The sequence below is a fragment of the Curcuma longa genome, chromosome 10 (assembly GCF_044706935.1).
Source record: "Curcuma longa cultivar G26 ecotype Majalengka, Jawa Barat chromosome 10, ITB_CL_G26_1.1, whole genome shotgun sequence".
Lineage (NCBI taxonomy): Eukaryota > Viridiplantae > Streptophyta > Magnoliopsida > Zingiberales > Zingiberaceae > Curcuma > Curcuma longa.
In genome coordinates this window covers 4,452,317-4,475,311 of record NC_133870.1, presented here as the reverse complement: position 1 = coordinate 4,475,311, position 22,995 = coordinate 4,452,317, and the positions used below count along the sequence as shown (strand labels likewise).

The 22,995-nt window shown below is 40.3% G+C and overlaps 3 protein-coding genes and 2 pseudogenes across 3 annotated transcripts; all 5 read right to left on the bottom strand.

Moving 5' to 3' along the window:
- Nucleotides 1-61: 61 nt before the first annotated feature.
- Nucleotides 62-5,643, bottom strand: LOC141835654 (uncharacterized protein At2g33490-like). Its single transcript, XM_074723026.1, has 9 exons — nt 5,343-5,643; nt 4,778-4,850; nt 4,185-4,259; nt 3,645-3,706; nt 3,480-3,548; nt 2,896-2,924; nt 2,619-2,823; nt 2,313-2,540; nt 62-1,202 (listed from the first exon to the last, which is right to left on the bottom strand). The coding sequence occupies exons 1-9, from the start codon at nt 5,457-5,459 to the stop codon at nt 213-215; spliced, it is 1,848 nt and encodes a 615-aa protein (XP_074579127.1). The 5' UTR covers nt 5,460-5,643; the 3' UTR covers nt 62-212.
- A 3,106-nt stretch (nt 5,644-8,749) lies between these two features.
- LOC141836001 (uncharacterized) lies at nt 8,750-13,807 on the bottom strand. The gene is made up of 12 exons (XM_074723416.1): nt 13,635-13,807; nt 12,959-13,075; nt 12,655-12,885; nt 12,487-12,569; nt 12,293-12,393; nt 11,548-11,671; nt 11,307-11,461; nt 11,102-11,238; nt 10,843-11,013; nt 10,471-10,695; nt 9,815-10,048; nt 8,750-9,007 (listed from the first exon to the last, which is right to left on the bottom strand). Exons 1-12 carry the CDS (start codon nt 13,770-13,772, stop codon nt 8,933-8,935), a joined length of 1,791 nt encoding a protein of 596 aa, XP_074579517.1. The 5' UTR covers nt 13,773-13,807; the 3' UTR covers nt 8,750-8,932.
- A 157-nt stretch (nt 13,808-13,964) lies between these two features.
- On the bottom strand, nt 13,965-15,833 carry LOC141836000 (UPF0481 protein At3g47200-like; annotated as a pseudogene).
- An 887-nt stretch (nt 15,834-16,720) lies between these two features.
- On the bottom strand, nt 16,721-19,262 carry LOC141835513 (leucine-rich repeat receptor-like serine/threonine-protein kinase At2g14510; annotated as a pseudogene).
- A 1,047-nt stretch (nt 19,263-20,309) lies between these two features.
- Nucleotides 20,310-22,130, bottom strand: LOC141836317 (red chlorophyll catabolite reductase). The gene is made up of 2 exons (XM_074723781.1): nt 21,813-22,130; nt 20,310-21,117 (listed from the first exon to the last, which is right to left on the bottom strand). The coding sequence occupies exons 1-2, from the start codon at nt 22,128-22,130 to the stop codon at nt 20,509-20,511; spliced, it is 927 nt and encodes a 308-aa protein (XP_074579882.1). The 3' UTR covers nt 20,310-20,508.
- Nucleotides 22,131-22,995: the final 865 nt, after the last annotated feature.

The window sequence follows — 22,995 nt, the reverse complement described above, 5'->3', positions numbered from 1 at the left end:
ACAAAAAATAAAGAAGAGGTGACAGAGAACAGATTTCGCTCAGTTTGAACAGCAAGAAGAATGCTCCATCAACTTGAATTACTATTTCATTTGACTAATCATTTCAAGGTAATCGTATCTATGAGGGTGGCTAAATTCACAACATATTGAAAATTAACACAAGTAACATTGATAGAGAATAAGTTTAGCACCTTTCAATTCGTAGCAATTGGTTACGAAGTTGTAGAAACTGGAAGAGTGGTCACTGCAGGTGAAGGTGTAATAGGAGGCGAAGTAATCTCTTCTATTCTGACTGTATTTTGAGGAGTTTCCAACAACCTGGAAACTCGAATTAGTGGTATTCTTTGACTGTTAGCAGGTATTGAGAAACTGCGACTCATTTGTCCAAGAGGTGATGGCAGTGGATGAACATTGCCTGGAAGAGATGATGGCATATTGTTTTTCACTGCAAATGCTTGATTTCTAGAGACCAAGGGACCAGAATAACCAATCAAACCAGATGGCCCTGTCATCTTCTCCGAGCCAGTTGGTGGCCTGGGAAGCTCATGGAGCTCACTGATCATTGGGGATGGCACAGGCAGTGAGGTTCTAGGAACCACTTTTTCAGGTGTAGATGATTGAGGTTTTGGCATCCATTGAGATGCTAGAGATGCCGCAGGAGGGAATTTCATTGTGTGTCTGTATTCAGTTGGGGAAATGATAGGTCTGCTTGAGAATGGTTTGCTCGTCAAAGGACCAGAGAAGGCTTGCCGGTTGTTCTTAGTAGTGCCAACACTTGCTTGCCTATTAGATTGTGGCACTGATGGTTTCTCTGAAAAATAAGATGGCATCATAGTGGGATCACTGAACAATTTTCCCCCTCCAAGTATTTTGTATTTGGAAGGCATTGTTCGATTTGGCAGCTCACTTTCCTTGAAATCTTTTGCAGGAATCTTTGCCTCCAAGGGAGATGAATGCCATAACGGTGGTGACTTGATATCCTTTTCACGGGATGAAGCAGTAGTATGAGTTGTATTTTGATTCCTATCATTAAGTGGCATAGGTAGAACATAAGAGTGAAACTTTCTTGCAGCTGCTGGCAGTGTTTCTTTATTCTCGGCTAAATCAACCTTCTTATCAGCAAAAATTGGAGCTGATTGACTGCCATATGGAGGCCTCAAGCTAAAAGTGAGCATGTCTAATGAGCTTTTGTCAGTATTCTCCTGCATAAATTGAAATTTTAAAGAATGAAAACATTATGAACTTTGACTAGACAAGCATAGTATAGTGGTATTAAAATTTCACAAGAAAGTTTTCAGATTTGTGTGCATATAAAGAAAAAGTACAAGAGAAAAGAGTTAGGAAACAGGTAAAGTAGTATATGAATTGGCTTGCAAATATGACAAAATGGAAGTAGAAAGGCATCCAAGTTGATGTCATGATAAGCATAACGTGCATTTAGGTGGTTAAGTCAGCTGCACTAAATTGCTTGGTGGAGTTAGGAAGGTTGAAGTGTATATCCATGGTTATAGGTTAGTAGATGATGTGTGTGTGTCTATCATGACAAGCATAACATGCTAAAATAAGCAGATGCCTTACAATAGTTAACTCAACTAGGATTAGTGATAAAAGAGAGGTAGGAGGAGAACATAAAATGGCTTACAATATTATCAATAAAGAAAATTCAACTCTCTTAGTTAGATTAGAGATATTGCTCTATGCAACTCGCAAAAATTGGTCGATAGTTATACCTGACTAGTCTAGAATCTAGTCATTATGGCTAACTACTGTAGTCATGTATTAAAAACCATCAAATTTCATTTACAGTTATCCATAATGTTTCTTAAGCTTTTCTATGGATCAAATTTGTAATTATCCAACCTGACTTTATTATAAGCTGACTTCAATAGTGTTCTCCTTTGCCTCCAATATCTCTCAAGTACTCCATAGGAGTAAACATTCATATAAAGGATGTGAAGTTTTGGTCAAAGCACTTAATGCCAGAATCAAATTTTTAATGCAAACCTACAGGGAACCTTACTAGGGAAAAAGGAACAATGGCCAACATCATAAGCAAGCTTTTATAAGTTATTCCATGTATTTTTTTGCATCGATCTAGCATTGTGAAAGATGACCCACATCAATTCTTACTTCTGAGGAAGCTGTTTCAGGCAACATAGTTCCAATATAATTCTTAGAGATTAAAAACAATAGAACATGCTATTTTCATAAATGCAAGTGTTTTAGAATAGCAATTCTTTGCCAGAGCATTCAAGTACAATCTAAGTCATAATAAAAGAAGAGATAAAGAAAAATATAAAAGCAATACACACCTCTATGGCGTTTCTAAATGTAGAAACAACATTCTCTTCTAGGAAATTCTTTTGAGATTCAAAGCTTAGCTCCTCATCATCACTTCCATAAGTATTATCGTCATCATTGTCCGAGCCATCATCTTCAAGATCATTGACATTATAATCAATGTGGTGTTGGTTAGCAACTGTTTTAACTTGTGGTTCAACCATTTCAAGGGTCTTAAGTCCTTTCCTGAAGAAATTTAGCTGATAACAAGAAAGGGGACATCAACAATAAAACAAACATCTCATGAAACAATGACATGTTCTTGTCGCATGAATTACCTGAGCAGCATGGTGGCGAGTAGCCTGTGTCAAAAGACTTTGAAATTGACCTTTCTTCAACGATTGCAAACGAAAAACAAACCAAGTTGCCTCATCCTCATAGTTAGCTTGAGCTTCTTGCAATTCCTTTGCTGAGAAATTTTCTTTGGAATGCCTTGACCTCCCTTTTCCTCTATGTGCCTCTAACATGTTTTTGTACAACTCTCTGAAGATGACAAGTCCAGAATAAGAACCAACTGTTAATAGGATTGAAAACAAAATTGCAGTAGTTTTATACCTTCTACCATCACATAAGTGTTTCATTTCCTGCAACATAAAATAATCTCATTAAACAAAAAATCTGGAGCTGTTAACTAAGATAATAGTATCTTGAGGAATATCAAATGTCAAAGAAAGAAGTGCTTAGTTGCACTAATGTCAATTTATCATTCATTTGCTAAATTTAGCATCTTTAATTCTTTTTAATTAGTTTGCTTACTCTAGATCTGTTCCACTATTTCATTTACCATTTCAAAACTTATTTGAAAAGCATGTCATCAAGGCAATCACAAATATCTGAAATGAGAATCCTAAGCTTATTTAAGTAGAATATGTAAAACAATACATGGCATTCATTGTTCTAGTTATTGGCAATGTTGTCTTATATTAAATGCACAACATATTTAGTAATCTTAGAATCAATGATGGCCTACAAGGATTGTATTGATTAAGTACAGTAAGAGCAATGTAAAATGATTGGTAGTCGGTCTAGCCTTGGTTGAAGAAATATGAGACTTGACAAACTTGGTTCAGGAAAATCTATCTCGACCATTCATACATACAGTGATCTTCCAATTTAAAAGAAAAATAAAAGAAGCAAACCTCTAAATTCTCAATCTCTCTAAGAAGGGACCTTGATGGCTTATCCATTGTGTGTAAGATATTTGTGCGCTGCAAAATCAAATGAAAATATACATTTTATATTGACATGAAAACATCTAACATGAGTGAGTTTGATGAATTCATACCACAACATAGAATACTTACATATGAACCAAAAAGTTTCTGCAGCTCAAACTGTGCTTTTCCCATCATCATTAAAGCCCTACCTGCACATAACGATAAAAATGAATCTAGTTGTTTGATAGGTTGGATAAAGTAGAAGAATCGTAAATATTGAATGATGCTTTAAATCCTATGTATTATTTAATATCTAAGGTCCATCCTGTAGACAATATGTTGTGGTATGTAGATAAAGTTAAACATAAGAGAATGTCAAGGTTGAAAGCATACATTCTACATGGTGAAGCTATGCTTCACTTGGTTATAGATGGCCAACAAATCCATCATAAGCCAAGTAAGATGGGTAAACTTTGGCAAAACAAAACTAAAGTTTTCATAATAAACACAATAAACTCCAGAACAACCAACTAGGTTTAAATCTTGTGATGAAGATATAGCATGTAAAATTTCAAATTGATATTGCACTTCCATTTGTGTTCCTATGTAAAGTCTGATTTCTAAGATTAGTTGTTATTGAAGAAGTGTGATTCAGGGATAGTTTAAAAGAATGTTGGATGTGCTCACTGCTATCTTCATCATCATTCAGGGCAGCTTTCTCAAGTAAACATGTGCCCAGTTCCTCCAGTGCTTCTGAGAATTCTGAAACAGCATAGAGATATAGAATGAGCCAAATGTTGCAATAAGTTATACTCATCTCACTGATACTATAATGCTACTTTAATGAATGCTACAATACTCAACCAGAGAGGGGAGAGAGAGATGTTTAAACATATGCTATAAGGCCTACGGTCTTAGCAATTTTTTGGATCCTAAGGTAGTCTAGAAAACTCCATCTATTTCAACAATAGAAAGAAAAATATTGAACCAGCCCTGCACCACTATAGTACATACACTCAATAACTGAACCTCTTTACCTAATTATTAGTAAGACCATCATAACATGCTAAATTGCTAATGTCTCATGAAATTGTCAACACAGTCATTGTTACTCTGATAAGAAAACTTTAGCAACCACTGAATTTTTCTGTTTTATAAGATAGAATCAATTTGACAAGAGCATTTTTTATGTGATAATTTTTTTTTTGTTAAAGAGCAGTTAATATATAACATATCACAGATAACAAGCATATATATATGTACAGTGTATGAAAAAGCACCGTGTGCATTATTGGCAGTTGTAGCTGCTGCAGACAGTAAGCTATCATAGCAGTTCCTCATATCCTGCATATCCTGCCAATAGAGAGAGCACCATACGGTGATACACATTTGAAAGCATCAGCCTAACCATCCATTATGCACAGCACAAACTATTTATCAAAATTTCACTTGGTTGCGTGATCATTTATGCTCTGGACATGTTCGTAGAGAGAATTCTACGAATTAACACTAATATACACAAATGCAATCCAAGTGGTTGAGTTGATGCCTAGAAACTTGATGTTTTTGTAGTAGCAGTGTTCACGCATGTTGTACATATGTAAAAACTTAGATCAATGAAAAAATAAGGGGAAGAAAAAGCATAGTTAGAGGTGAAAAGAAAGCTGGATTAAGATTGCAGTAGAACAATTTTATTAACATGAAACACAATACAAATGATTTCCAAAGTAAATCGGACGAGAAAGCATGATAAAATGGATGCTCTGCGCAGAATCGAAGTAAAAAAAAAAAAAAAGCCGATTCTTCGAATGCTTATTTCGCCGAAAAACCAAACGGGAGACGCACCTGGGTGGCCTGGACGAAGTCGTCCGGCTTCCTGGAGGGTCGACGCTGGTGCTTCGCCTCCTTGGCGTCCTCCTTATTGAGCTTCAACCCTCGAAATATTCTCAGCGGCGACTTCATCTTCCGCTCCCGCCTCCTCCTCCTCCTCCTCCTCTCTCCGACCCCTAAAATCAATCAGGAAATCCCACCCTTCCGAAACAACCCTCCTTTGACCGCCGGTGGAATTGGGAATTGTAGATCGGAGGAGCAAGGCAGCCCGTTGCCTCTCTTTTCGTCGCCTTTTCCGTGTTCTCTGACTCCTAATTGTTTAGATCGTTCTTCCCTATGAATTCGCCTTTTCCACTTCCACGTCCCGTCAAACAAGATCGCACAATTCTTAAAATAAATTTTAAAAATAAATAGTTTATTCCGATATTAATTAAAAAATGATTAATGAATGTAATAAAATTATAAAAGTACCGTAAATTTTTTTAATTAAAAAAACATTTTTTTTATGTTTTAAGTAACGAATAGGATGGGTCAGACGTTTCCGTTGCCGTCCGTTGACTGACCACGTTCCCCGCAGTGCTTATTTACCGCGTACTAGTAAAATTAAATTGTTATAAATGTGGGGTCATCAATGATTACTTATCTACTTAAAAAAATAAAGATTTATTATTATTATCTTTATAATTCAAGTATTCACTATAATAAAATCCGTACTCTTTCTATCTCATCACTCTATAAAATAAATTAGAAAATTATAATTAATTATTACAGAAAAAAATATTAACTTGACTTCATCTTTGATTTTTATCCATTATAACAAATCTATTCTACCGTAACCAATTCAATCATATCTTGCAGACTATAATTCAAATATCCAGAAATAAGTTCGGGAAGTAGACAACCCTCCCTTGATTAGTCCATTAGAGCATCCGCAACGCGCGTTAATCGCGCGTTAATAGGGTGATGTAGAAGAAAGAGGAAAGGACGTGGAAGAGTGAGAGAGGAGAGAGATATTTAATACGTTCAAAACATTGAACGTGTTAATCGGGACAGTGGATGGGTTCCACGTTACGTGTGCGGTTGAATTTTTACACGAGGGTCGATCAGTTGATCGACCACATGTGGTGGTGGTCAATCAGGTGGTCAACCATGTGGTCGATCAGGTGGTCGACCATGTGGTCGACCACTGGTCGACCACTACCATGTGGTCGACCAGTGGTCGACCACCAAAGTGACGTAGGCGTTATAACGTCACGTCCATTGCAGTTGCTCTTATATATATCCGAAACTCCTAATTTTTTTTTCACATGTGAGTATTTTGACTGAGATCATCCGACATAATTTTTTTACCAAATTCAATATCAATTTATGCCCCAACAGAAGATCAAACCATGATCTCTTATGTGCATTTTAAGCGCCTTTACCGTGCGCACTAGCTCAGAAAAAAAAATTATGCTACCATACCGTTGTTGGCAATATTACAATTTAGTCCTCTAAATTTGTTTATTACTTTAATAATAGCGTTTGCAAATTTTTTTTTTATAAACTAAAGTAACACGTTTTTTTATTATTGTAAAAATAAAAATATCAAAAAGATGACTAATTCTAGTTTTCATTAAAAAAATTAAAATTACTACAATTGATCAAAATGTTAATAATTTAATTAAAAGTATTACAACTTAATAAAATTATTTCAACTTGATTAACATTTTTTTAATTAAAATTACATTTTAACCCCACATTGTTGTTGTTATAATAATTTTAATCAAAACTACTAATATTATTAAAATAAAAATATTTTTAAGATTAAAAATAGAATGGGTCATCTTTTTAATAATTTTTTCAACATTCCCCATCTTGTAAATGGTATGAATAATGGATAAACTACACAGAAAGGAAAATTAATGACTCATATAAATTACTTAATGGAAAATATCCTGAAGAAATTGAACGAGAAACCAATAATTCCATTATAGATACTTTTTCTCCTGAATCAGGCAATCCTACGCTTTCGTGGGGAAAAAAGTCATCAAATAAATCATAATAACAATTAAAATTATACACGAGTCAATATATATTTTAAAATTGTAAATATCATAAAAAAGAATCTCATACAACAATTGAAATGGAGAATTGAATGTTAAATCTAGATGGAATTCATATATATCTCCACAACGGTACGATATTGTCCACTTTGGGCCTACGCCCCTCATGATTTTATTTTTTGGGTTTTACCCAAAAAGCATCATACCAATGAGATATTTTCCATCTTATAATCCCAGGATCTTTTCCATATATTTCCAATGTGGGACTTTGATTGTTATCCCAACAATCTACACCTCAAACAAAGGACCACTGGAAGCCCCCTTAACGGTCTCAACAGACCCCTTATTAGTACGAATCCCAACGGATCCGCCCCCTTAATAGTCCCTACGGACCCCTTATTGGTACGAATCCCAACGGATCCGCCCCCTTAACAGTCCCAACGGACTCCTTATTGGTACGGATCCCAACGAATCCGCCCGCTTAACAGTCCCAACGGACTCCTTATTGATACGGATCCCAACGAATCCGTCCCTTAACGGTCCCAACGGACCCCTTATTAGGAACTCCTACCACATGGACCCGCTCTGATACCACTGTTAGATCCAGATGGAATCCATATATATCTCCACAACGGTACGATATTGTCCACTTTGGGCCCACGTCCTCATGATTTTATTTTTTGGACTTTATCCAAAAGGCCTCATACCAATGAGATATTTTACATCTTATAATCCCAGAATCTTTTTCATATATTTTCAATGTGTGACTTTGATTGTTATCCCAACATTGAATACATTATAAACCATTGTATATAATCCATTATGTCTATTTTAGCAGAGATCCCAGCCAACTTTTGAAACCTATTTTTGGTACCAAAATGGAAGGAGTAGATGGAGGCCGCAGAGAAAATACCATTCGAGTGTCATCACCAATCGTAAAGTTTACTTCTTCCCTTTACGATCCCTTCGAAGATAAGTAATGGATAACTTCGACAATTTATGCTTGAGGCTAGTGAAGTGAGACAAAGCTGCAAGTGTAGTTTTGAGGTTACAAACAACAACTTTGGAAGCCTTAGAAGATGGTAATGTGTCATCGATGAATTGCGATATCTAGACGGGCTTAGCAAACCTTCAGTGACATTAAGATATTAGTTTCTCGTTAGAATTTTTTAAGTGCATCCATTAAAAGATCGAATCTCGACGAAAACGAAACAATACCATTCACTGTAGTAGTCAATTACAACTTCCTAATGACCGTGTAGAGCCACTATGATGGACGGATTACACTTTGGCTTAAGTGCATCCATTAAAAGAATAAACAAGTACTCAAATAAGCTCACAATGTAATGAGTTGAAGTTGTTCGTAGGTGATGATGAACTCACAAATGTTATTGAACGATTAAGTTTTTGCATCAAAATCAGCACAATGTATTTTGCAGTAAATGAATAAGCTTTTAACTCATTGCATTTCAAGTTTCAGATCATCTGGAACTTAAATGTCAAAGCCAAGGGATCGAAAAGGAACAAGATATTTCCAGAACATGAACAATACCAGTTTAATTAAGGATCATCGATAGGAGGGCGTTGCCTGTGATGATTGGTGGCAGATTGATATGCCATGGCTAATGCTAGAGCCTGAAAATCAACCAAATTTATCCACATTCATACTGTTCATCAGATTTACAGCTTCCTAAAAATAAAATAGCAGTTGAAAGAATTGAATTAACAACTCTTTCACATACAGAACTCCACACTAACAATCCTATACAAGTTCTTATTTCTAGAATTTTGTCAATATCTAAAGTTTGTACTTTCCCTCACTTTATATTACACTTTAACTTTGGGCTCTTCAAGAATTTTTCTATTGAGAAGTATCAAATGTTGTTGTTGTTTTTTGTTTTTCTGAAAGTGCAATAACAATCAGGAGATCACATGATGTCTAGCAAAATCTAAAATTATGTATCAAACTTCATTTCACTTTTCCCCTTTTTTTGTAAAAAAGTCATCAGTAGGAACAGTTGTTTGCTATAGGTTTTTCAAAGTTCTCTTTTGATTGGATCAGATCAGTTCTACAGGAAATAGTTCTATTTTGGTTAACATTATCATTATCATCCTTAACAACAAGGACATCTAATTTATTTTTATCTTTAAAATTCATTACACTATACTGCAAAACTATGTTACTACTCATTCACTTACCTTTTGTCATTTTGTTTCCTAAAAGCATGTTATGTTTTGTATGAATGTGTTTTTATATTCCTAATTTTAGTCTAATAAGAGCAACAAGATCTTTCAATCGCTAGAATGGTTTTAACCTTCTGTTTCCTAAAATACATTGGAAGGTACCTATGTTGTCATTAGACTTCGCATAAATATCGACATCAAAAATCAATTATCATGGCCTAAAAATCACTAAGCAAATTAAGCATTCAAGCAACTTACAATGTGATCGCGATCTGGTGGAGCATATATTCCGGTTGTTATTGTGGTTCTTCTCCTAGTACCACTTGGAGGAGGGTTTTCGATGTTCTTGAAACCAGTCGGGACGACAACAACAGGAATGCCGACAAGGTTTCCCAAGCAAACACGTTCCCAATCAGTTGCATTACCAATAAAAGCATCGACAGTGAAGCTCTCACGGACCTCTCGAATCAGCTTGCCCCGTGCTCTTTGTGCCTGAAAGCACTCTTTGAATTATAGAGAAGCCATATATGCATGATATGTTATAGCATTGTGAAATAAAAGTGGTACAAAGTTTCGATAACATCGTAAAGAATACAAAGATGCAATCGTAATTCCATGTGATGGATTCAACAAAATTAGAATACAGAAAAGTCATTTGTTTGTACTCAAGTGTAGCAAATACAAATCAGGAACTGAAAGGCTAATTCTATTTACAATAAAATGATTCTAGAATGTCTGTCAATTTCTGTATATGAGCCGTAATCATAGCCCGATATTCTACAAGCTATCAAATTATTGAATTGGCTGTCGGTTCACACAAATGTGTTATATGATTGCTAATTGGAGCGCCAGAAACATCAGCTATTGATAGATTGAAAGAATATTCATGTCTATCATCAAATATCATAAAGTACCTGTATATAATCTACTGCTGGTACCAACCGTGCACGCCGAAGTTCCACAGGCCACTGATCTTGAGCTTCGTAATCATCATCATGTCCCAATCGCTGCCACTTATCAAAGTGGGACAGCATATCAACATCCATTGTGAAGTTCAAAATTGCTTGAACTGATTCAACTGTGTATTTCAACTCAAAAGGAACACACTTTACGCCCTTGGACTGAAGAATATGTACAACCTTGAGGAATCAAAAAAGGGGTTTTAAAAAATATAATTAGAAAACAAGAAGCATACATGAAACAAGTTGATCTGATCCTTGTTAAACTCAGAAGACAGGTTTCATACTGCAGCCCGAGTTACGTCATCAAAAAGTAGATATACTCACCTCCATCTCTGCATCTTTGAGAAATCCAACGGTGAGTTTTCTGATGTCGACTTCAAATGGGTCACCGATACCAACATGGCGAGAAGATGGGTCATCTGGATCGATTCCCCTAATGGCATCAATCACTAAGGCACAGTCAGCAGCACTTCTGCAGAAAGGACCCAACTTATCCTGGGAATCAAATTGCATTCAGCCACATATTTTGTGTCTCTGTAGTCAAAAGAATAACAATTGACCACTGAGGTTAGAGATGAGGTACCAAACTCTCAGATATGCTCATGACGCCACTTCGACCGACGGTTCCAAATGTCGGCCGTAAGGCTGTAATTCCACAACGAGCAGAAGGGTACGTAATGGAACCAGCTGTTTCGGAGCCAATTGCAAAAGGGACAAGACCTGTCAAAAATGCAACCAATCAGTACTTGAAAATTCATCTGCCTGCTACTTCCTTGACTCAACAGAACCTGCGGAGGTACTAGCTGCAGGTCCTGCTGATGACCCCGTAGAGAATTCTTCGATATTCCAAGGGTTCCGGGTCCTTCCCCCAAACCAAATGTCATCATAGGCAAGTGATCCTGAAACAAGCTTCGCAACGAGAACACCTCCCGCAGCCTTTAGCCTACAATGAAATCAAAACCACGATGGTCATGAACTATAATTGGCTGACTATACTCACAATACTAATGCAGAAGATCAAGATTGGACCTTTTGTAGACCCAACTTTCAATGTTAAGAACCTGGTCTTTGAATGTCCTGGATCCCCATGTAGTTTTGTAGTGAGGAACAGCAATAATGTCTTTCAATCCATAAGGGATGCCATGGAGGGGACCTGTTATTCATGCCAAACTTCAGCCAAAAAGGATTCTCCAATCCATTGTTGCTTAGTATTTAGATCAAGATTCAAAATCTCTAGTCATTTTGAAGTTTCCATCATTGACTGAAACAATACTGTTTTAGTATCATGCCGATGTTTCAATGCATGGTGCCAGTAATAGATTGAAGTTGAAAAAGAAAAGAGATGTAATGTAGGAAGGTGGCATTGTCTATGCTGGGCAAAACGGTCAAAATGTACCATTCCACTAAATTACCAAACTCAATACCGCTCAGTACAGACAATATCTCCTTCTTCCTTCAACCTTCAATTTATCACCAATACCATACATCAAAGTGTCGATACGATACTAGAAGAGTATGTTTCCAATCAAAGACTGAAACTATGGCACAGCTTGAAATTTTGAATCTTGGTGCCGAGTAATATCAAGTTTTGATGATTTACAAAAACGATACGAGATTTCAAACCATGATTTAATAGACTACAGTTATGCAAGTTGCCAGTAGCTATTCCAGCAGGACATCCTTGTTATTCAAAAAGAATCTTTAAAAAAGTCAAATATCTAAAACCAAAGATTTTATAACGAGTGGCTAATTGGGTAACAAATATATGCTTTACCCAAATACACTCCTTGAGCCAGCAACTTATCTGCCTCCTCTGCCTGATGGTATGCTAACTCTTCGGTTAATGTAATCACAGCTTCAAGAACAGGATCATACCTGAAGATTGCCCATTCTAAACTTGTGAGTAAACCTGAAAAACCAAATGTACATAGATAAATTGTAAAAATTTGTGAAAACACCAGTAAGTACCTTTTTAATCTTCGAAAGAATATATCAGTAAGCTCTTTCGAAGTAATTTGCTTCGTCCTAATAAGCTCTCCAAGCTCAAGTATCTAGCATTCATCAAAACAGAAATACTTGGACCAAGCTAAATGCAGTCTTTGCCATAAATAAGACATGGAAAGAACATTTTCACACCGTCATAAAGGCAATATCTTCCTCTTTGTTTGGCCGTTGTATGCCACGAATGGAAGGAGGATATCTAAATTGTGTATACTTATGGGGAGCTTCATCATTTCTACCCCAGGATGAATTGAAAACTAACACAGATGGATCATTCAACCCTCCATCGCGGGAAGCAATAAGTTCACGGTTCACCATAAACATTGGTAGGTTGAACTCTTTCTCGCCAGTTGCCATTTCTCGCACCTGAAAATAGACACATAAGATTTAGACTCACGCGAGACTAGTAAACAATCCTTCTCTTTTCAATTATCAGTACCTTGCTTTCATTGAAAAAATCAGCATCAAAGTATTTCAATGATTTCTTAAGTTCCTTAACATCCTCAGCAGGTTCTATGCTTTTGCTCTCTGGCACTGCAGGGACTCCGCGATCATCCTGAGAGGACGGCCCCAAATAACTCGTCAACGGGTAAGAAGATGAAGCTTTCTAAGTGGAAATAAGATGGCAAATTGGCAATGCCTTTACTACCTTCCATAACTTATGATACAACGCTATAAGTTTGTAAGAATAACCAGGAGCTTTACCACACAAGGGTGTCCATATATATCTAGACGAAATTACCTGTGTATGATAAGTGAGCAAATGAAGAGGGAAATTTATCTCCTAGTTGACTTCAAAACAGATGAAATAATGAACAAATCCTCTCTGAATTCCCCCTTTTTTTTTCTGATCGAGGTAGTCGATTAAGAACAATAGATAGTAAAAGATGTAAACTTGCCCTAAATTCTTTGTTCATCGCTACAGGATCGAATATTTACTGAAATCCCGGGAAAAACATTCCAAAGTGGAGTAGTTCGTCTCAAGTTCTAGTAACTAAAAGCAACCACATGCCTCGCGGAAACGAAAGGATCTCCTCGATCAACGACAGAGAAAATGATCAAGAAACGGAAGCGAAAGGATCTCCTCGTCGGAGTCGAAAAAGCAAAACAATTACCAAATGGGAGCGATCGATGGACGGAGGCATCGGAGTCGGGGAGAAGGATGGTGTAGCTGCCAAGAGGAAGGGCATCAATAGCAATAGAAGCGGCGAGAAGAAGGCGGCGCCATGCGGCGGCGGCTGCAGGAGACGCATGGCGCTTGACTTTTTGGAAAGCTTCGGCCTGGAAAAGGGAGAGGGCATCAGTTTGAGCTCTCAGTGTACGACGACGGAAATAAATAGAAACGACAAAAGGAGAGAGAGACGAAAAAGTTGAATGATTATAAAATTGCGCTTGAAAAGTAGTAGATCTCTTATTCTTCCTTCTCGAATCTCTTCCAAAATCAAAAATCCAAAACCAAAACCAGAGTTTCTTTCAATTGAAGATCAAAGCAACCAATCTCATCACTCTCATCGAGTTGATAAACTTTTAAAAAAACAAACAAACGATGGATGGATCGATGGATGAATGTAAACGATGCATAATCCGGCGAGTGGGGGATCAAGGGGGGCGGTAATAGGCGTAAACGGAGTAGAAGGTCTGGGCGCAGGTGAGCAGCAGCAAGAAGACGGCGGCGATCAAGGAGATGACCGCCCACGGGTTCCCAAAGTACTTGTGCTTCAGGCTCGCCCCCCACGTGTTCCACCGGTGGTTGTAGTACCTGTTCACCCTCTCCGACAGCTCCGACAGGTAGCTGTCGTCGAAGTCGAACACCACCTCCAGGCACAGCTTGTTGAACAGGTCCGCCACCTCACCGTCGTTGCCCAGCCAGTGCTCGATGATCCCCCGGTAGTGCAGGTAGCTCACGTCCTCCTCCGAGTTGATCAGGTTGTCCATGAAGATGACGTAGGAGGTGATGTCCTTGGTGCAGTCGGAGTGGCACTGTTCCAGGGCGATCAGGTTCAGGAACAGCGATTTGGTGCCGTCGTGGATCAGCAACCGCGGGATTTTGAGCACGCCGTCGGCGAACTTGATGTCCCAGAACCGGTCGGTCTTCCGCTTCCGGAACTTGATCCCCGCGTCCCGGAGTTCCGTCACGCAGTGGATCAGCTGCAGCCGCCGCCGGTCCGCCACGCGCCGGGTGTGCGACCACCGCCTGATCCAGACACGCGGCTCCGGCTTCGGTCCCGTCCTGAGCAAGCTCCGCCGGAAGACGTCGAGGCAGTGGAGCCCTGTCTCGGTGAGCGGGTCGAAGGACTCGGCGGCGGCGGCGCGGGTGGAGGACTCGATCCTCGCGCGGTCGGCCTTGCGGAGCGGCTCGTCGGTGGGCATGAGGGGGTCGAAGAAGCGGACGGCTAGGCGGGCGACGAAGCCGTGCTGGTCGGGGCGGCCTATCTGGAGGCCGAGGAGGCGATCGAGGAGGAAAAGGGGCAGTTGGTTCTCGAGCATGATCATGTCGCGCTGGATGCCGTGCATCGTGCAGCGCATCGCGAACACGGGATCGTTGCGATCGTAGCCGAGTTCCCGGAAGCCCTCGCCGGCGCCTCCCGCCGCTCCTCGAAAGAGCTCCAGCACGAAGGTGCCGTCGAGCACCAGCATCTCCACGAACTCGTCGCTGGACAGGCCGATGCGGCCCTCGTAGCAGGCGCGGCACCGGTCCTCCAGCGCCCGCGCCGCATCGAGGTACAGCCGCACGTCGTGACCGGTGCGGCGGAGGACGCGGTAGACGGCGCGCCACTTATGGTGCTCCATGTCGCGAAGGCGGCGCTTGCCGTGGTGGTAGGGGCCGATCGACACCACTTGGGGCACGTACGACTTCTCGTCGCCCTCGCGGAGCGATTTAGGGACGCGGTAGATGGAGAAGCGGGACCAGGGCAAGGTCGCCTCCTCGTGCCGCGCCTCCTCCAGCCTGTCACGGACGGAAATCGCCCACTCGGACTCCTGCGCCCGAGGGGCAGCGGCGACCACGGCTCGCACTTCCTCTTCATCCTTGCCCGCCTCCTGCCCTCCTCCTCCTCCTCCTCCCGCTGCTGCTCCTCCGGTATGGGTACGCCCCGGGTGAGATGGATCGGCGGCGGCGGCGGAGGCCTGAAGGGTGAGCCGGGAGTGCTGGGCTGCGACCGGGGGAGGTTCGCCTGCACGGTCTCATTGAGTTTCACAGCGAGCAGATACCAACTCAACACCTCTTTGTTGAACACCGCCACCATCGAAGCGATAAGCTCGAGCGACAGTTGTTTGATGTTTTGTCGCTGAGAAGAAGAAGAAGATGCTGCTGTATATTATACTTGGCAAAGGCACGGAAGATGGGTAGAGAAAAGTAGACCATGAACTGAGATGGCTTTCCATGTCTCTGCAACTTTCTCCAATGATTTGGTCCCCAAAAATTGATCAGTAGATCGACAAGATTTCTAATTGAAGTGATCTGGTTGCTTGTTCGGCACGCAGAGAAAGAGCAATGTCGGAATGGATGATGTTGGGGCCCAGCAGCCAGCAGGGACCTTCCATCAGCAAGGACAATGATAAGCCTGGTATATGTTTATTGAGATTGCTATCCTGCGCGACATCTACATGCGCAATCCGTGCGCGACAACTTGATCCATCGTCACTGCCGTCGCCTCTGCCGTCCCGTCCGACTAATTGACCGCTGATTAGCCGCGATCGACGCACCGCCTGTCGACAAGTCTGGCGGTGGATTTGGCCGAATAATGGTCAGAATCCGTTTGACAGGAAACAGGACCGATCGCGATCAACAGTGGCGCGCGCCATTGTCGGCCACGACTGTAATTTTCGCAACCGGAGACCGACCGAGGAAGGACTACCGTGCGACGACAACCCGTCCTCTGCTGTCCGACGACTGCGATTCAGTCGGAATCCGTGCCAATCATGGCCGGCAATGGCCGCGCGCACGATTTCACTGTTTCCGGCAGAAATGACAAATTGAGTGGAAACTATCCGATAGGAATTCGACGCCGGACGGAGCGCTGGCAATCTGTGTGTCGATCGCGCCCGAGGGAGAGGTCAGCGGTGGCCAGACGGCGTGGCGAGGACGGCGACAGCGACGGTGGGTCGCGGATGTCCCACGAGTCACGAATCCTGTCGCGTAGCATAGCATTTCTCTAAGTTTATTTAACATTAAGTATTGGAAAGCAGAGGCAGTAGCATTTCACGATCCAAGCTTACTTGATGTCGACCCAGTTTTCTTCTTCAGATTGTCAGGAACAGGTCCTGTAAGTTGGTTGTTCTGGAGATATCTGTTATTTTGCAAGACAAGGCACAAAACAATCAAGAACTTGTTACATCTCTTGTGATAGACTGTGTTTGGAAGCTCTCGTAATGAAGATGGAATTGGGCCACTGAACTCATTGTCTTGCAGATGCCTGATCAAACAGTTCCAGTAAATTGTATCGCAAAGACAACAAAAGAGGAAAGAATAGATGCTCAAGCTTACAAAGAAACCAAGTTCTTCAGAGAACTCAATTTTGGGACTGGACTGTACAATTTGTTCCCAGAAAGCCAACTGCAACAAGCACACATTTTTGAAATGATCTGTTCTGTACTAATATGTTGCCTGCTTCTTACATGTTTGCGAGGGCAGTCAAATTGTCGATGCTATTTGGCAGTGTTCCTGAGAGGCCAAAGTTTGTGAGGTTCCCGCAAAAACTCTCAAGTCGATGATTAACAAGGACAGATTAGAGATGATCAATTCACAAAAACTCACCAATGCAACTACTCTATTGGAACCATCTTGAGAACAGAGCACTCCAGTCCATGAGTGATCCTTGGGTAAGCACGGATCACCTGTCCAATCTGGCGGAGCTAGGCAATACTACCGGTGGCCACTGCACCACCAGTTGCTTCCCCCGGCTGGTTGTGAGAGATTGCTGCAGCACGGCTTCCGGAGGGAGATTCCAGAACTCCGACGAAGGAATGATGGAGTGGCATTCGACGCTAGGGTTGGAATCCGTGAAGGCCTGCCAGTATCGGTTGTATGAATCCTCTGGATAGCTAGCCACAGAGTCGATTTCCACCTTAGTTTTATCGATCGAGTTCTCGAAGATTACCAACATGTTCTTTTTAGGCAAACAATTAGTGCACCTGATGATATCGCCGTCCTTCCCAAATCGGTGCCGCGCCACCGTGCTCAGCGCGTAGTTCTCCGTCCCGTTGTACATCGAATCCTCCAAGTTCACCACCTTAGTGCCGTCGATGATCTGGTCGAACACCCTCGGCTGCTCATTCCTGGCCAGGCAAAAGCTCACCAAGTGCCGTCGTATGTCTGGTAGTAGGTGGTGCGGATCAAGTACTTGGCTCCTTTAGCAACGGGCATCTCGTAGCAGTACTTGCGGGAGGAGGCGTCAGGGAAGTATCGGACGGTGGAGAGGAAGGGGACCAGGCCGGGATGGCGATGGCGGAGGCCTCGCCGGCGTTGGTGAAGCCTTGGTCGGGGATCCATTGGATGCTTCCGATGGTCTCCTCTCGGGATGCGCCGCAGTTGATGTAATAGCCTGGCGATCAAGCTTTAGAAAAACGCAAGCAAACAAACAAAAACCAGATCGAGCATTTCAAAGATAGAACCAAATTGATTGCCTCTGGGATGTGGAGCAGCATGGAGAGAGGGCGGAATGAGGAGGCACCACAAGAGGAGGAGGAGGAGGAGTTAGTATCTAAAGGGACATTTGTATAATTAATGAATATATATGGTCATCAAAATTATTAAGTCAAAATTTGTGATCTAAATTTTATTCAGGATTTGACTTAAGGGCATAATCATTGTGAATAATAATTGTGGATACCATTTTATAATTCTAATTTGATGAGGGGCCAAATTAGAATTATGTCAATCCTTATAAGGGATTATGGTCCCCAAAAGGCAGAGCGACAGAATTATTTTTCTGAATCCCCATCGTCAGAGAAACTACGGAAACCTAAGGAACTCTGCACCTTTTGGAAGATCATCCTCGGCTGCTAACGATGGATTCCGGTACGCTTCCGAATTTACTTCTTGTTGTTTCTTAAGAATTGGATAGACGATACATGCGTTGAGATTTCTCAACATTAAGGAAAATATCAACAGGAGGAGGATGGAGAGAGGGACATTGGGATGCCCTAAAGAAAACTAAAGCCATGGCGAGGATTTGAAATTGCTGAGAGATGAAGGAAGAACCCTAAAAAACAAAGGAGTGGAAAGCATTTGTTCTCACGGAGGTTCAAAAATAGCTGTTAGTTGACTTGGACAATGCTGCATTGTCAACAGCCATGAAATTACCTATCCGAACATTGATTTAATGGAAATAATTTATATTTTTACCAAAAAGAGAAACTATTTTTCTCACTTATTTTTAAATCGTAGAATTTTAAAAAAATGATATATCTTCAGAATAACAAAAATGCACTTGATTTCCATCTACAATTATATTGAATTAGTTAAGAATTATAGTAACTAAGATTAAAATGATAATAAAAGGTTTTTTTTTTAAAATGATTCATATATATAGATAAAATAAGAGAGGTTAAACTCCTCAAATGTACAATCAAAAGATCAGCATCATAGTCCAAACAGTACTAGCCGTTGAACACACACATATGACACATCACACAAGAAATTACATCAAGCTCATGACACCACCAACATCAAGACACTATAGTCCACATGTCCATACATCACAATACTTGCATGCTCATTTACGGACCATACAAAGCACCATAGACCACAAAATCAATCTCATCTCAGGAATAAAGTCACCGACAACTTGAATGCTACTGTGACTTAAGATCTACAAACCAATACATATGGACTTGCACCTTGCAAAAAATCCAATCAAAATCTGAGATAATGCCCTAATAACGCTTTCGATTTCTCGTCTTCAATTTCCCTTATTCCTTACTTAACCAAGAATGGTCTTATTCTTGTAAAAGAGGTTCGAGCCATATTGAATATAAAAACAACTCATAATTTCATTGTTGAAGGTGAGGCTAAGCAGTTGGACCTCAAAATTACTATTGGTGAAAGTTCGCTCAAAGTCGCGAACTCGTCAACTAGGTCTCGCATTACCTAATCGATTCTAGCTCATCTTGGAGAATAGAGTGGAAATCAAGCAATGCTAGGATTGAAGTTCTTCGACCAAGCATCAGCATTTCCTCTACCATCAACCAACTCTCCCAATATACTTGCAAGAAATAAGGTACTATCAGCCTACAATTCAAGTGGGGGTTCAAGTTGGAACCAAACTACCTTGCCAACTCGATGATTATACAGCACTGCTTGAAGCATTCGAGGATGTAATGTCACAAGAACTTCTAAAAAAGTTTCCACCAAGATGTGAGGTAGATCACCAAATTGAGCCGGAACCGAGTACTAGGTCACCGGACACGGAACCTTGCCACATGACACCCCCCGAGCCCAAGCCAGAGATAGACAAATGCACAAACACAACAAATAGATCTTGGTTACTCATGCATTTATAGTCAAAGTATCAATCTGTCACTACACAATCATCAATTTCTTCTTAGTTTTGCATCAATCATTCTTAGCACACATTTTCTTCTAAAGTTTTATCACCTTCAGTCTTCTGTGCTGAACAGATATATGAATTCATTCATTTACCCAGGAAAATCTATTTTATTATTGAAAGCAAAATGTTGAGGTCGATACTATCTAAAGCAGACAATATCTTTGTCTAGAAGTGTTGCATCTCTATCATCACAAATCATACAATACATAAAGCCAAATCTTTTATGATAGACAAACAAACTAACAAAATTTATATATTTATAGCCAAATCTATGTTCCTAATTCCTACTGTTGTCGTGTACAAAATATCAAGAGGATCAAGTAAGACATGCAAATTTGGTTCCTCTGGACTAGTTTGTATTACAATTTTGCTGCACCTGCAATTCTAAACTTATCATCATTACATCTTGGGAATTCTTCAACAAATTTTTTCCACTGTCTTATACCTTATATGCCTTCTTAATTTCCCTCACTACACGGCTTGCGACCTCAGGAGTGAACATTCTAGGTAGGTTTGCCTCAAGATCAATTTCAATGGCCTTGCTCTTCATCAAACTATCTCTTTTAACCAAAATGTCTTGATCCACTTCACTCGATTGCCTAGTTTTAACACATAAGCGCAACCATATTTGAACAATATCCTTGCAAATCATATTGACTTTGCCACGGATTATCTCTTCCATCACAGTCTGTTCATTCCCGTCACCGCAATTGATGTTAACTATAATTGCTGTTGGCGATAGCATACTGCGGACATAAAGAGAGGGTGACATGTAAGGTTGCACCTGTGGAAGTTTGGCAAGCACTTGCCTCTGTTTATCCAGATCGGTTTGATGGTAGAATTCGTCAAGGTAATCAGGGTGGAGGGCGACATCCTTGCGTGGTATCAAGTCCAGGAGGAGAACGAGGGAGGTTGGGGTTCCTTGTATGAACTCCAGAAGAAGGTGAGGAGCATCTGTGGAAGAATTAAGCCAGACAGACAAAGTGGCTATAGTGAGAGCACCAGTAGGGATCTGGCAATGCAGCCATGATTCCAGTATGAAGTCTACCTGAACAAAATTCAGATAAAATGTGAATGAGCCACTTTTTTGAGGCTTCATGCCACTGAGACTTGTTTATCTGTGTGGATTATCATCAGTACCACAAATCTCAGTCTCTATACTGGCTTGTTTTTAATCAAATAAATTCTGAGATTATAATAATTCAGCTTTGAATTCCTTTTCTGTGGCATGATTAGAGCTTCAAATGAGAAGACTAATTCTTCAAATTTTGACCTTTTGAAATGCCGTTCATAGTGATCAGATTATACCACCCTATACCCAGTGCTTGTTAGTAAATTAACATACCCAATCAAATCTCAAACTACATTAGTAAAACATGCTGCCAATAGAATTCTAATCCATCTTTATCAAAACACAACAACCGAAGCTTAAAGATTAGAGTTTCTTTCAAAGAATTGTTTCTGAACAAAGTAAAAAGAACATAAGCTAAGTTGATCATAACAGACTCATTCGAAAACTATTTAAACTTGAGCTGCAATTGGAATCCACTAGAAATCTACTTTTTTGCTATATAAGCATCTTTTTTCTTGATAGAATCTGGCATTATTAAGCATAAGAAAAGAGAGAGATCAAGATAGATCAAACAGACGTGCTACTGCTACCGATCTTCATTTTGAAGCACATAGAAACTCATGGATCAATATGAAGGAACGGAAAGAATGAAGACAGAAGTGAATTGGTACCGTGGAATCGGGGCCACCGTATCGGATATCGAGGGCGCCATGGGCCGACCCGGACGGATTTTGGAAGGACAGGACGTCGGAGGGCACGGTGGAGGGGAGGAGCTGCGGCCCGAGCTCGGTCTCCACCATGGAGAGGACTTCCACCATCAGATCCCGCTGCGCCGGGGGTAGGTAGGGAAACTCCGCCACGGGAGGCGGCGGAGAGCTCATCGAGGCGCGGACCCGAATGGATCTGCTCTTGCAGCCTGCGACCGCGACGGCAGAGCCCGGACGAGGAAGAAGAGGAGAAAGGAGGGAACTGACGGCCACCAAAGACATTATTTCCTGGTGTGTGGATAATTCATTTGCAAACTTAATCAATTCCAAAATATGTGTGGATAATTCATTTGCAAACTTAATCAAATCCAAAATATGTGTGAATAATTACTCCATCGTAACCAACTGTAAATGATCATAACATCGTGTATAACGATTAGAATGATGAATTTCAAAAAGGTGGAATCTGTCAAGGCCCCACACGATTCATGATCATTTGTGAAGAGGTAAATAGAATGATGGATAATTAATATACAAACTTATATTGATTATTTCAATTTATTTGATTTCGATTTTAAAATTCTAAATTTTGATAAATCAAATCAATATTAATAGACTATTATATGTAAGTAGGATAATTAATATACAAATTTATATTGATTATTTCTATTTATTTGATTTCGATTTTAAAATTCTAAATTTTGATAAATCAAATCACTATTATATTATGTAAGTAGGATAATTAATCCTGGCGAAGCAGGCAATACCCTCCTGCGTCGTGATCAATTACAGTTTCTCGATTTACCTCCTTAAAGATGGTCGTGAGGTCGACCGTGTCCGCTAAGATGGCGGATGCTACCTTTTTACAGAAAAGCAGGATAATTAATATACAAACTTATATTGATTATTTCTATTTATTTGATTTCGATTTTAAAATTCTAAATTTTGATAAATCAAACCAATATTAATTGACTATTATATTATGTAAGTAAAAAAAGTTGATCGTGAAACTAATCATATGGGACTATTGAATTGGATTGACATATTCTACTTTTTTACTAAAACAAAAAAAAAATTAACTGTCAGATTCAACCCGGCACGCCAATCGATCCAACGTAAGAATTGTAGTGTAAGGTCATCTCCAACC

What these genes read in the sequence shown, in the direction of transcription:
- LOC141835654 (XM_074723026.1), bottom strand. Translation starts at nt 5,459, where the DNA reads ATGAAGTCGCCGCTGAGAATATTTCGAGGGTTGAAGCTCAATAAGGAG. An exon ending in AACTGCCAATAATGCACACG is followed by an intron (nt 4,260 to 4,777) that starts GTGCTTTTTCAT and finishes ATGCTGTTTCAG; the next exon opens with AATTCTCAGAAGCACTGGAG. An exon ending in AGAAACTTTTTGGTTCATAT is followed by an intron (nt 3,549 to 3,644) that starts GTAAGTATTCTA and finishes TTGATTTTGCAG; the next exon opens with CGCACAAATATCTTACACAC.
- LOC141836001 (XM_074723416.1), bottom strand. Translation starts at nt 13,772, where the DNA reads ATGCGTCTCCTGCAGCCGCCGCCGCATGGCGCCGCCTTCTTCTCGCCG. An exon ending in TGCAGCTAGTACCTCCGCAG is followed by an intron (nt 11,239 to 11,306) that starts GTTCTGTTGAGT and finishes CATTTTTGACAG; the next exon opens with GTCTTGTCCCTTTTGCAATT. An exon ending in TCAAAGATGCAGAGATGGAG is followed by an intron (nt 10,696 to 10,842) that starts GTGAGTATATCT and finishes TGATTCCTCAAG; the next exon opens with GTTGTACATATTCTTCAGTC.
- LOC141836317 (XM_074723781.1), bottom strand. Translation starts at nt 22,130, where the DNA reads ATGTCTTTGGTGGCCGTCAGTTCCCTCCTTTCTCCTCTTCTTCCTCGT. An exon ending in ACGGTGGCCCCGATTCCACG is followed by an intron (nt 21,118 to 21,812) that starts GTACCAATTCAC and finishes AATTTTGTTCAG; the next exon opens with GTAGACTTCATACTGGAATC.